At 42.1% G+C, this 13,492-nt stretch overlaps 1 protein-coding gene across 4 annotated transcripts in view; it reads left to right on the top strand.

Moving 5' to 3' along the window:
- The window catches only part of LOC128893065 (venom dipeptidyl peptidase 4-like), a 242,056-nt gene that overhangs the window by 39,991 nt on the left and 188,573 nt on the right, over positions 1 to 13,492 (top strand). For all 4 annotated transcript variants that reach the window (XM_054153815.1, XM_054153814.1, XM_054153813.1 and 1 more), the window contains one exon: positions 5,805 to 6,027. In XM_054153815.1, coding sequence (XP_054009790.1) covers positions 5,811 to 6,027 — 217 coding nt within the window. In that variant the 5' untranslated portion in view covers positions 5,805 to 5,810. The remainder of the gene's footprint in view (positions 1 to 5,804; positions 6,028 to 13,492) is intronic.

The following is a 13,492-nucleotide window of genomic DNA, read 5'->3' as shown; positions in this document are numbered from 1 at the left end:
CGTCGTCCTTCACGGGAAACCGTGCCAAACGTATCCTCCGAAAATAATTATCTCGTGAGACGAGATTTCAGTGACGAGCCCCATCTTTCGTCCCTTTTTCCTTTCCCCTTTTCTAGGGGAAACGGACGGGTCCATAGGGAGTCGAAATTTAATTATGATAAAAGAGACTTTGAACGAGCGGAGCGCAACGTCGCGGACCGTTTAAGTTGCACCGTTAAGGACACACAGAGCTGTTACTTTTCCGAGAATATGGAATCCAAGGGCCGCGATAAGACTCGCCTTGATATTACCTCACGTCTCGGCCATATATTCCTTATCGCTTTTCCCGGAGTACCTCGCGAATCCTCGATTGCGGGCTCTAAGGAGGTACGTCGGTCTCGTGCGTGGTTGATCCATTCCCCGCTAGAGAGATAATCGTCGGTAGCCTCTCCTTAACAACGGATTATCCCGCGGGATGCAACGTTTTCTTAATACCGCGCTTCGTCCGATGCGATCCCTGAATCGCCGTTGGAAATACTCGCGGCGGCTCCGAGTCTTTGAAAAGCGTTCCTCGAGTCGCCGAACGTGACGTTTTATGTTTATTACGTCTTCCACCGAAGAACTATTAGGGTCAGTGGGAGATTGAACAAGTTTATCTGCAAGGAAACTGCAGTCCCGAGTGCGACGCACCAATTGCCGCGAATTGAATGGGGAACGGCTATTATCTAGGTGCTTCCATTAGCCCATTCAGGATCCAATTATCTTTTTTTCAGAACGGGTAATTATTATCCGCGAAAATTGTGACGTTCGAGTACTCGGGCGCAGTGATACCTCGCTGGCAGGGTTGATAATTCTGGTATTCGATTGCTGAAGAGTCTTGGCACTCGAGTCAAACCTGTTTTTCCGCGGTAAATAGGAACCGGATAAAAAAAGAACGTACAGGAAAATAATATTTAGAAAGTTTATAAATAGCTAAAGTGTCGAGGACAATTTTTTTTTATACCGTAGAGAGAGGGATCGTCGCTTCGTTCTCCTTCCTTTATTAACGATTGATCGCAGTTGTAATCTCGCATTCGTTAAATTCAAATGTATAATATCACATTACTTTCACATACCGTGTAAACAAAGAATCGCACAGAACATATTGCATAAAACAAGAGCGCACAGAAACAGGTTTCACTGTATCTCCACTCGCCTGATCCTGAAAAGGTAAAGGAGGCTCGTAGTGCCAAATTCTTGGACCTCAGGGTCTGTAGCTGTGTTTTTTGAAGCTACAGTACGGGCTTAGCAACCCCGAGGTACTCGAGCTACAGGGGGGCCCCATAGAGATGAGAAGTTATGAAATATAATGTTGAAGTAGCCAGCCCCAGTTAAGAATGATTTAAAACATAGTTTAAGTAAGAAGCGTAATTAAGAAGTTGTTCATTGTAATAACAGTAGGAATTAATTTAGCTTCCACTTAACTTATTTACAATTTATTTCTATATTTACATACATGAGAATATAATTTAAATTTTCAATGTTAATAAACGATGTTAAACCGATAGGATGACATTTGAATTAATAACTTTTTGTTTTAAACGACAACGGGTCTAACACGAATATAGCATTTTAAATTTATACGAACAGAACATGCCTTTATGCCTGCATAACCACGTGAAAGTGGTTTATTAGTTAATTAAACATCAATCGTGGTTTTTACGCCCTGCTTGAAATCAGCTGATCATTCTCTTCTGCCTGAAAGTTCATGTGCGTAGTCACTATACTTAAGTATTCGGTGGATTTGAGTACTTAGAGTACTCTGAGTACCGTGAGTATCCAGTGAGTAGGTTCGAATCCTTCCTGTATATTTGTCGGCGTCCTCGGGTACCCAAGTTATCTCGTACCGGATCATACTCGCATTCAGGCTCAGAAATGGCCTTCCAATCCTTTTACCCCGCGATGATCGAGGCTAGCGTTCAATGGAGGACTCGTCCGACGCGAGGAATCACCCGGAACGATTTCCTGGATCATAGCGGTTTCGAGACGGCGCGCGTTAGAAAGAAGCTGAAGGATCATTGGAGAATTTACGAGTACCGACAGAAAATGAAATTGTGCCAGCGGTTAGGTGTGCTCGCCGGCTCGGAAACCACGTTGTAATAAAAGGTACAATAAAACGGACGCGATCTTCAGAAATCTCGTGGCCACGTAGCACACTCTTCGCCCATCCAGCGATCCCAGGATACGTTCTTTCCGCGAAAAATTTCCCGATTCCGCTCGAATATAATGTAATCGACAGTGAAATACGTGTCCCCACTCGCGACACGCCCCCGAGGTTTCAACGCGGCACGGATAATTGAAAAGTTTCCACGGGAACCCGCTTCTTCTTGTTTGACGACGATTTCGGATAGAGAGCTTTAATCGATATTTATTTAAGTTTTCTCCACGCGATCGACGAACGATTTTAAACGGCGATTATCCCAGAGTCCCATCGCTCCTTGAGCCCTCGGAGTATTCGAAGTTGGTCGCGCGTGGCGATCCTTAGGCCCCCTTCACATTCTGCGATTTTAACTCACGTTATAGAGACATTGGGAATATTGTTAAAGTCATGTGGTAGAAATAAAATCGTTTTAAATATTGGGAAACGAACCTTTGATGAACTTTTACTTTTCTATCATTTATTGTCTCATTTTCTTATACGTTTCTATTTGCACACCCCCAGTTTCAAAAGCAAGCAATTTTAAACTCACGTTGTTATTGGGAATATTGTTAAAGTCAAATAATAGAAATAAGAAGGATCGTCTTAAATATTGCGGAATATTGTATACATTTCTATTTCTACATCCCCAGTTTTAAAAGCAATCAACTTTAACACACTTACTATCTGGACCGATCCCGATAAAACTAATTTTCCCGGTTTGTCGAGTGGAAAAGAAAAAAGGAGGCGTTGGATCGGACGCGATATGTGGTATAAAAGAGTTCGTACGCGGTATACTCGCGTTCGCACTTTCGTGCTCGTTTATTTGCAGTAAAAGACTCTTATATCTAACGCGAGTTGGTGTTATAAGTGTTCAAGTCGATAATCTGATAATTCCGTGGATTGAGGGTCGCGGGATCGATGTCTGTTTCACAAGGGAATTTTGTAACTGACACCGTTTAATGTTTACTGATGTTTCGCGTCAATAGACTTTCGAGAACTCTGCAAACGATACGCGTTGCGAGACGAAGAGTCGTGTAACAGAAATTCGGCACCTACTCTTGAAAATAACCAACGTGTAATATATCCCATACACGATACGATATATTGTGCAACTCCGTCGTACGATGAGTTGTACAACAGATTGTTTAACATCCGAACTTGGATAAATACCTTAACATTAAAAATCGTTTTATAACACCAGAGAGATTCATTTAGTCAAAACGCAAAGAATTCCAGAAAATACCCCCCGTTTTGTCAGCGTAAGCTGGATGATCTCTCGTGAACACATTCTTCCTAGTGCTAACAAATTCGAACATCCGCTTAAAAGCTTGCGACCCAACAGAAGCGCGATTGCAATCGGAAATCGAATTCTCGTCTGCAGATTCCGCGCATTTGCATTGACTCACAATTCGATCACAGTCGCATTTTCTGAATTTCGTGTTCAAGGATCACCACCCTCTTTGTCCGCTCCTTTCAATTATTTTTGCAACCAAGTTTCGCCCTCGGTGTCTCTTGACTCTTGAACGGATTAGCATTTTTCGCGAAAAAACGCGGGCGCCGCGTCTATTAGTTCGCGAAAGTTGAATGTCCCTGACGTAATACCCGCTTATCTTCGTAACTTTTTCACGAGCTGAAGCTGCGACCGTTTAAATACCAGGCCTGTTTAAAATTCTTCGCCGCGTCGCGATAGATTCGTTTTTTTTTTTAAAAGGCGAAGCTAAGACGAATTTAGTTAAGCAAATTGCTTAATTCTACCTGAGAACTGGATAGGAACTTGGACAAATTTCTTTGGGAAAATTTTGTTGGATTCGAGCACGATTCGATGGAAATTTCGATTCACGTACTTTCGTCGATAAGAGTCGCGACACTTAACGAAGATTGTAGCTCTTCTTAGAGGGGCGGTCAATTATTAAACGGAGTGCACTTATATTAATTTAACGAGGTACAAATGTCCAAGGAATAATTATTCTCCAAGTTATTACTAGACTGCGGATCTTTATGTATTTATAGAAAATTTGAATGTGCACCTACGAAATGCAAACAGTATACAAGAATATAGAAAAGATTGAAAGTAAAGTTCATGTTATAATATTTGCAGAATAAAATACATTTCTATTTAGATCCAGTTTGTGTAGGTTCTTTTGCAAAGATTTTATTTTGCATAATTTTTGTTCGTCTGGACATCTGTCAACTGTAGATGTTTATAATTGCTACACTGTATTAATTTCATAATGGGCCATGCTCGTATATATTGAAATAAATAAATAAATAAATAAAGATCCGCAGTCTGGTTATTACATCCAGTAATAGGAATCTGATTCTGAATCCTATAAAATTTCCCGGAGGAAATTCCTCGAGAAAATAACAATTGTTTTTATTGAACGCATTACGTATCGGAAGATTAAACACGTAGGGGTACGAAAGAAATCGCTGTTCAGTGATTATTTATTGGCTGACCAATAGGAAGCAAAGAAAACTCGGTTTCCAAGGGGGGAGAGCTTTGAAGTTGTCCACTTACTGGCGATTTCGCCATATCAGTCGTGAAATGTCGAGGTTTCCCCTGACTCCGATGCGGGTCACTGGTCGTTCGGTTCGTATGGACGGAGCTTAATGCTCCCCTTTGTATTCCGGCGACCGCTTTCCACAGCTTGGGAAATGCATGAATGAAGTTCTCATCAGGGAAGTTAAACGTCGCGTTAAAAAGGTTCCGAAAGTAAACACGAAAAGGGAGGGAAGATTGTTCGAGCTCCGATGGAAGCGGTCGACCGAGTCGGTTTCAAAGCGGAAATCGACACAGACGTGTAGGTAAGCGATAAACACCGCACCGTGGACAGATCGTACAGTTCCAGGGAAAACCGAGCTTTATCTCATTAGATCCAATTATGTTTGTTCTCGCCCAACGATGATTTCTTTCAATCGCGACGACAATTGGTACGCCTTGAGAAACGAAGGGGATGAAACGAAGGGGATGAAAGGCCACAAGGTTTAAAAATGCAAAAATTCTGGTTAGGTCTGGGTTAGGTGAAATAATAAGAATGATTTCGACAAATTCGATTAGGGAATTCGATTTCCTGGTAAGTTTGATTAACCTCGACTAGTTCGATCAAATTGTAATGCGTGTAATTAAATGTCGTGTTTGATTATTCAATGGAAAGTGTCTCATTATTAGTTTGACATCATCCTAGATATACTTATGCACACATACGGTCCGTTTCATAAGTATTCGTACCTTCTATGTATGTTCATTGAAGAAGTCCGTTTAAATTAAATGAAATTTTTCCTTATAAATACTATATACATGCGTATAGTTTACTCGTGCAAATTTATCATTTAATTTAGACAAATTTCAATAGACACACAGGGTACGAATACTTATGTAACTGACTGTATATATTTAGTCCTCCTAGGATCTCAACATTTTTGAAAAAGAAACCTTATTTATGCTTCCCCCAGAAATTTGTCCAAAGCATAAACAAATGGTCTTGTACACTTGAACTGTGCACTTTAGTGGCCAAGTTCCCAGGCTTTCTATTTCAAGAAAGTGCAGAGATCGAAATATTTCTCCGTAATTAGACAGTTCCCCGAATGAACCGAGCGTCGGAGGAGATAAGCCAGAGTTTAACATAGCTTGGCGTAATTGTTGCAGGACCTGATGACGAAGAGCAAGCAGAGGAATTGGCGGCGTTTGCTGGCTGGCGGTTTGGTCGTCGTTGTGGTGCTCGGCTTGGTCGTCGCGGCGGCGATTCTTTTAACCGGAAGCCCGGAAGCACCGGATCCCTCCGTGCCAGGCGCACCTGCTGGTATTTCCCTTGAAGAATGGCTCAGGGGCTCGTTATCTCCTAAGAGCTTCAACGGCACGTGGATCAGCGGTAAATATCTTATATTTTTCTCGCCGAGATAGAACCGGCCTCGAGTGGGCCACGTTCCGACGAAAAATAGCGGATCGACCGCGGACTGGTCGATCTCGAGATACGATCTCGTTCCGATCGAAATTCTTGGAACTTTTTTATCGACGAATTTTACTCGGATAAAAGCTAAGATGGAGATCTATGATCGCCGAGATTAGACGTACTTGTACTAGGAATGTTACAAACTAGAAGGTGATTATTTATTGTTTGACTTATACTGCGATCTGTAAAGAGGCCAGAGATCGATCAGTTTTGGGGGCAAAGTGTCCGAGGAATTCTCGTGCGCCTTAAATTGGGCTTGGAACATTTTTGCGACTTTTAGACAGTGTTTTGGAAATTTTCGAGGTTCTTTGGTAGTATTTTGGAAACTTTCGCATCTCTTAGACAATATTTTGAGAACTCCTGCACCTCTTATAAAATATCTTGAGAGCACTCGCGCCTCTTAGACAATATTATGAAAACTCTCGCGCCTCTTAGACGATGTTTTGGAAATTTTCGTGCCTCTTAGACAGTATTCAGAGAACTCTCGCACCTCTTACGCAATATTGTGAGAACTCTCGGATCTTTTAGACAATATTTGAAGAACTCTCGCGCCTTTTACACAGTATTCGAGAAACTCCCACCTTAATCTACGCGCCTCGTACTCTCCGCCCTAATGAATCGTCGCGTCTGTATCGTGGCTAAACAGTCCATGTACCAGGCCTCAACAGTTACGACGTCCATCTCTAGCAGACGCGCGTTGGTCATCCGAAGGTTCCCGAGGCTGAAATCCTGATTAATCGGGACGAAATCTTTATTGCGGTTGTCCGGCGCAGCGGTTTGCAATCGAGGGAATTTGACGTAGACAGTAATTAGCGAGCGAGGGATCATGGATCCGCGCGGATCGTCCCTTGCTGCGAGAGGTCCGGGCTATTGCCGCAAATTGAGGGTTTCGATGCCGGCTGTATCTAGCGGGTACACGTCCTGTGTACCGGATGGCACGACGTTAATTTCCCTCTGCTTATACGAGCTATCGATTTGCGCCATTACGTACGGCAAACATCATTTCCAACAATCATTGAATTACGCCTTGATGAGTGCCGCGGCGGTCGCGTCGGAATTAATTCCGTGTTTTTCCCTTCCAGCGGCCGTGTCGCGATCGAGATTAAAACGGCGCCGATGTCGATTGCCAACGGGTGGGGGAAAAAAAGGGTCGGCGGGTTCAAGGTTCGAGATTTTTCAAGTCGACGGGAAAATTGTTACCGACGCTTTGTTTGTCGCGGACAAAGGATGACGTTCCGTTGATGGGAAACAGACAGCACAAAGAAACGCAATTTTTCAACCGAGGGAAACTGAGAATCACTGTTTTGTGCCCGGGTCTCGTGGCTTTTAACGGAAATTTAATTTCCTTTAGCGAGGGGACAGATTCATTCCGATCTAGAAATTCTCGCGATCCACGAATCGACCGACAAAAGATTGCACGAGCGCGAGAATGCGCCAGATTTAGATACATAAAATTATTCAAAGCGGAACGTAGGGACGTTACTAAACCGAAAGTGAAGGATCGACGGAATCAAGGCGTGGCCACTGGAACATTCCGATATCTTCGACAAGGATAATCGCACGTCTGTTGTAAATGGACGTCGAAACCGTTCAAGCCCGGAACATGGTCTGTTTGGCTGCGATACGGACGTGACATCATCCCCATTTCCGAGATTTGGAATTTCTGTGCTGTTTCGCCTTGACACCCATTTCGAAATGGGTATTTAATGGTAGCGAAACTCCAGGTGATACCGTTAGGGGCTTTCTAGCACATGTAAGCTTTCCGCGCAGCCACGAGGAACTTCGTCCAGGGTTCGATAATGCGCTTGCATTGACGCGCCCTTTGCGGTTATCGCGCGTTCAAGGTTCTCGTGACCAATTGCCAGGCTGATCTTTTTCGAAACCAATCGGACGAATATCGTTTATGTTTATTAGACGTCGTTAGAAGTCCTCACTAATGAAGAAATTATACGGTACATCAAGGAAACAAGATATACTACTCAATTAACGTAAGATCAATCGAGGGAGTATCGCTTATGATAATTAGATGTCTTTGAACTCGTCAGTTGTTAAGAAATTATACGTTAGGAAAACTGGGAGAAGTATTATTCAATGAACACAAGAATGAAGAAGAGGGTACTTAATTAGAATGAAACAAAGAATATTTAATAGCCAACTAGAATATTTCTTTCCAGTCTTTTGGTAGTTTGAAAATAACGAGAATTTCTCAAATACTGTTTAACCCTTTCAGACCTGGCGTCCACGATTGAGGCACGATTGAGGACGTATTGAGCACGTTGGCTGCCATGCTAATACTCTTAAAAATGTCTACTGTGATTAAATTTGATTTACTGACTATTTGAAGCTACACAATCGAACATTTATTGCGGTATTTATTTTTGTAACTTCGCCGAAATTCGAGTATTTCATATAAATTCATTTTCTGTAACATTTAAGATTCAAAATTAATTCAGTGAAAAGCACTGTCATTCATACGTGGGTGAAGGAAGACCAGTTTTCCTAGAAAACTACACTATTAGAATTTCTTTTTTTATTCTTCTCTTTTCAGTTACATACGAGAAAAAAAAGATAATTTAGGTCTGTAAGGGTTAAAAAGCGCGTAAATTCACCAAGCCCTGTATAAGCATCGATTTTTGCATCTGCTCCATTTTAAATGTAGCAAATCTGATTATACTCGTTCATAACCGGTGACCCCAAAAACCGCACTCCAAGTTTTCGAAAGTTTGCTAGGGTGAAATAAATCGCGCAACAAAGTGCCAAATGTTAACAGGACTGGCTCGGTTTTTGGCATCCCTGCTAGACCATGTCAGGCCAAAAGCCAGGTGGCTCGCGCAGCCAAATAGTCTAGAAACGTTGTCCCAAGATTCCACCATGCGAGGGACATTTAACAATTTTTCAATCCCGATCTACTCCCGGATTAGTAATCTCGATTTATCGTCGCGCCGTTCGTCTCGACCGCAATCCCGGAACCGTGAAAGGAGTCCAGGCCCTTGAACGCTCTCAGAAACCGTGCGGAACTATTCGAACATTTCCGGTAACTTCACTTTCTCCGCTCCCTGGAGCCGCGTTTGTTCGTGAAAACAAAGATGCCATTTGCCGAATTAATTTCGTCTGGCGGCGCCGCGAACTTGGAAGCTTTTCCCTTTGAATCTCGAGACGATTGTACTCGGAGGTACCGCGGGGGCGGCATCAATTTCTAAACTGTTTATCCGCGGACCCGACCCTGAAATATAAAATACGGGAAGCGCCCGAGGAGAGCGCACTTTGCGGAACACGGATTTACGTAAGTGGTTATACGGGCGAACGGGAAATAAAAACGGAAACGAAAGCTGTTGTTCTTCTTTCAACGCTTCCTTTGGCTAGCAGCAAGCATCGTGTTTAAGATACTCGTGTCAGCAGCAGAGCTATCCCAGTATCGATGTTCGAATGTTGGAAGGGACAATTCGTATGCTTGCTAAAGTATACTTTAATTAACGTTTAACAATTATAATCACGGATATAATCGTTAATAATAATTGAAGCTTCCGATTTGTAATCGTTGATCGCGACACGCTGCAGTTAGAATTGTCACCTGCAAAAGTAATTGCAACCCACCGAAAACGATTACGAAATATAAATTGAATCGGTTGATGGCCCTCTGGTGGCATAGGAATCTCCTCCGCCATTTTGGTGCACCATGAATATTCTTTAACCTCGTTAGTCCGGACAAGCTTCTAATTAAGCTACATTCGAACAGTGGTAATAAAATTCGCCTGCTAAATCGCTAATACAAATCGGTTCACAAGCACGAAGTCCTAGAGAACGATTACGAAATATATCGGATCGGATGGCCCTTTGGTGGCGTAGGAATCTCTTCCGCCATTTTGGTGCACCATGAATATTCTTTAACCTCGTTAGTCCGGACAAGCTTCTAATTAAGCTACATTCGAACAGTAGTAATAAAATTCGCTTGCTAATACGAATCGGTTAGTAAGTATAAAGTCCTAGAGAACGATTACGAAATACATCGAATCGGTTGATGGCCCTCTAGTGGCACGCGCAGGAATCTTACCCGCCATTTTGGTGCACCATGAATATTCTTTAACCTCGTTAGTCCGGACAAGCTTCTAATTAAGCTACATTCGAACAGTAGTAATAAAATTCGCTTGCTAATTCGAATCGGTTCGTAAGCACGAAGTCCTAGACCAGCTGAAACGAGGAAAGTTTCGTTGAGGGTTGCATAATCGGTCTGCAAAGGTTGGTGCAACCCCACGTAGTTGCAGTTGCGACTATCACGTGATGTGGTCCGCATGCCACCACGTAACAAGTGATACGAATCGTTCCGGACAGAATTTTCTGCTTGGAACGGAGACGAGCACAGAGGACCAGCTCTTGGCAAGTTGCCTGGGGCTCGAGAGGGAATCATGACGAGGCACTGGGGCCATCAGCTATTGGCCAAAGGGAGCCTGATCATTTTAGAGGGAAGGGACTTCTTCTTGGAAGTTAAGTGTCAGCTGAAGATATTTTCTCGGTTTCTTTTTTACGGGGCAACTCCCTTATCAGATTACTCACAGACAGCCCAGGTCTTCGTAGCTTCGGAGCGACTCGATTAGACATCATTGGCGCGCTGCTTTGCGAGCTTCGACGATCCAGCTGTGGCTCTCTATTTTCCCATAAAGCAGCCAAGTATTATTATTATTAAAATAATGATGCATCTTTTCTTTGCACGAGCATCTCTGCTAACGCAATTGCGATTTCTGTGAAGCTACTTCTCTGAAACTTTTATTTTTTACTTTATATTCATCGAATTCTTTTTCTTTTCATTTTCAATTACTTTACATCTACCCTTGACCTTCTTTCCTGTGCTCGTCTTTTCCTCCTTCACATCCTCCTTATTTATCTTCGTCGAATTATTCCATTCATCTTCCACTCCTAAATTTTTCTTAATTTTAATATTCAAAAATATCTTTCTCCTGTCTCTTAAATTTTCATAAAATTCTCCTTCCTCGAATCTGCGTGAAATCTACCCTTGAACTTCTTTCCTGTGTTCGTCTTTTCCTCCTTCGAATCCTCCTTATCTATCTTCATCGAATTATTCCATTTATCTTCCACTCCTAAATTTTTCTTAATTTTAATATTCAAAAATATCTTTCTCTTGTCTCTTAAATTTTCATAAAATTCTCCTTCCTCGAATCAGCGTTGTCAGAGATCTTCTGTCTTCGTACGTGTTTGTTTCTCTATGGGATAAATTTGTAAGAGAATCTCGATCGACACAATTTCGGCGGAAATTCCCCTCCAGCAAGATTTATGCAATATGTCGAGCTGCGTTTTCCATATTTCATTTTGTTGAAGGATTCCCGCGCCAGGGATTTTCGACGCGAGTTTTTTGCGAAGGTTTTTGTAAAATTTCAGGCAGATTTCACGGAGATCATTTTTTTTTGTTCACATTCAGCGAATTTTAGTTTTTTTTTTGTTACTCGTGGTCGATTTTTGATTTCACGGTGTGCAATATTGTCCAACGATACCGTTAAGTAAATTTAGGTTAATAATTAAATACGGAACCGTAATACATGAATGAAATTGAAAAGGGAACGAGTTTCAAATTATTCGCGGAAGTTACTTCGTCGAGGCGGATAGTTTCGTTGGAATTTCTTGCATAATTAGCCAGTATTATATTATCTCGCTTAGTATATTATCAGTTAATTAATAATGCCCCGGCATTCAAGCCGATCGTCTTGAATAAGACCTTTTGTATTATTAATGTTTCACGGATAATTTCTCCTCTCCGTTTTTTTAAAAGTAATGAAACATCCTGCAGTTGCTTGGAAAGATGCACATCGAAATATGTATTGTTTTATTCGATATAAAATAAGGTCTACCAGAGTATTTCATCGTAATTTAAAATTTTAGAGACTTGAACAACCTCGATCATATTAGTAGCAGAAAACGTGAGTTTCATATTTTCAGTAAAATTTAGATAATCTTGAAATGTGCTTAACATATCCGCTCGAAGATTTTCGTAATTAATTTTGTAATTTTGACCTCGCGCAATTTTAATGACTCTCGTAGACGTTCTAGTTGCTATTTGCTCAACATTTTTACTTTGACCCTCAGATTCGATATACAGTCAGACCCATAAGTATCCTCTATATTTAATGAAGAAATTTGTCTAATTTAAATGAATGCTTCATGTACATTTTTATAATGGAAAATCAGTTTGGAAACACGAAGCTTATCATTCAAATTAGACAAATTTCTTCAATAGATATAGATATAGATTGCAAGGAGAATTATTTTTCGGAATCATCTCAGCTTCCAATTTCCGGTTTAAGACTCATTCTGGACTACCCTGTATATGGATGACAAGTTTTTTCACTGAGAAATGAAATGAATTACCTTTGAAGTATAAGACGTCAGAGAAAATAAATCTGCACAGGATTCATTTTCGAAATTTCATTTTTCATTCGGCGAGATTGCGAAATTAAGTACTAGTTTAACTGTAACAAAAATAACGTCCAAAACAAAGAGTGTTAGGCTCGTATAAAGTTTCACGAGTTGTTCAGCAGTGGACGTGTTAATCGCTCGACATACCGCGCAGACGTGGAGCGCAAGTTTTCGCGAACAGCTTCGTCCAACTTGGCATTCGTCCCTGCAGCACGTTTTTACGAGGCCTTCAGCCTTTCGCGCGATAAGATCAAAGAAATTGCTCGCAAATGTCTTCTTTGTGCCGGCCGCGGTGCTGCACGCGCTCAGCCTGTGACGAACAGTTCGCGAACTGCTCCCGAGCTGTTTACGAACTTCCCCCGTTTTATGTTTTTGCTTAGCGCGGGATCTTGGCAACTTGGCCGCCCCCTCCGTGTCCCCTGACCCGCCCCTTTTACCTTATACCGCGGCGTACTCGCGTGCGTGCACCCTCGCGTCTTTCTCGCGGTTGTGCGATGAAGCTGTGCCCCCGGTACTCGAGTGTTTAACAGACGAATCAATCTTGCCGTGACATGGGAGTCTACGGGTATCGTTTACAATGGGAGCGTGAGTGGAATTCAGGAACAAAAGACCGTCTTGCTCGTTACGTAAAAAGTTTGGGGCTAGGACAGGATGATGGACTGAATACCGAGCTAGCATTCGGGGGAAAACTAACCCTCTCCAAGACGCTCGAGCAATTTTAGCGGGTGTTTGTCTTCGGAAGCACATGTATCGATCTCGGAGTGTGCCGAATTTCGTTTCAAAATATTTGGTTGCGTTCCAGTTACAGGCGTTCGAATGTTCTCCGTGAATCGTTTATCGATTGTCAATCGTACAGGTGACGATCACTTTTGGATGAATATTAGGGGTGCAATGTTCTTTCTTCTTCTACATCGAATTCAAACGAATGAATTTATGACAAGTTTGTATTTTTAATCAATTA

The sequence above is a fragment of the Hylaeus anthracinus genome, unplaced genomic scaffold, assembly GCF_026225885.1.
Source record: "Hylaeus anthracinus isolate JK02 unplaced genomic scaffold, UHH_iyHylAnth1.0_haploid 2, whole genome shotgun sequence".
Taxonomy (NCBI): domain Eukaryota; kingdom Metazoa; phylum Arthropoda; class Insecta; order Hymenoptera; family Colletidae; genus Hylaeus; species Hylaeus anthracinus.
The sequence above is the reverse complement of the archived record's forward strand: the minus strand, read 5'-3'. Positions and strand labels throughout refer to the sequence as shown.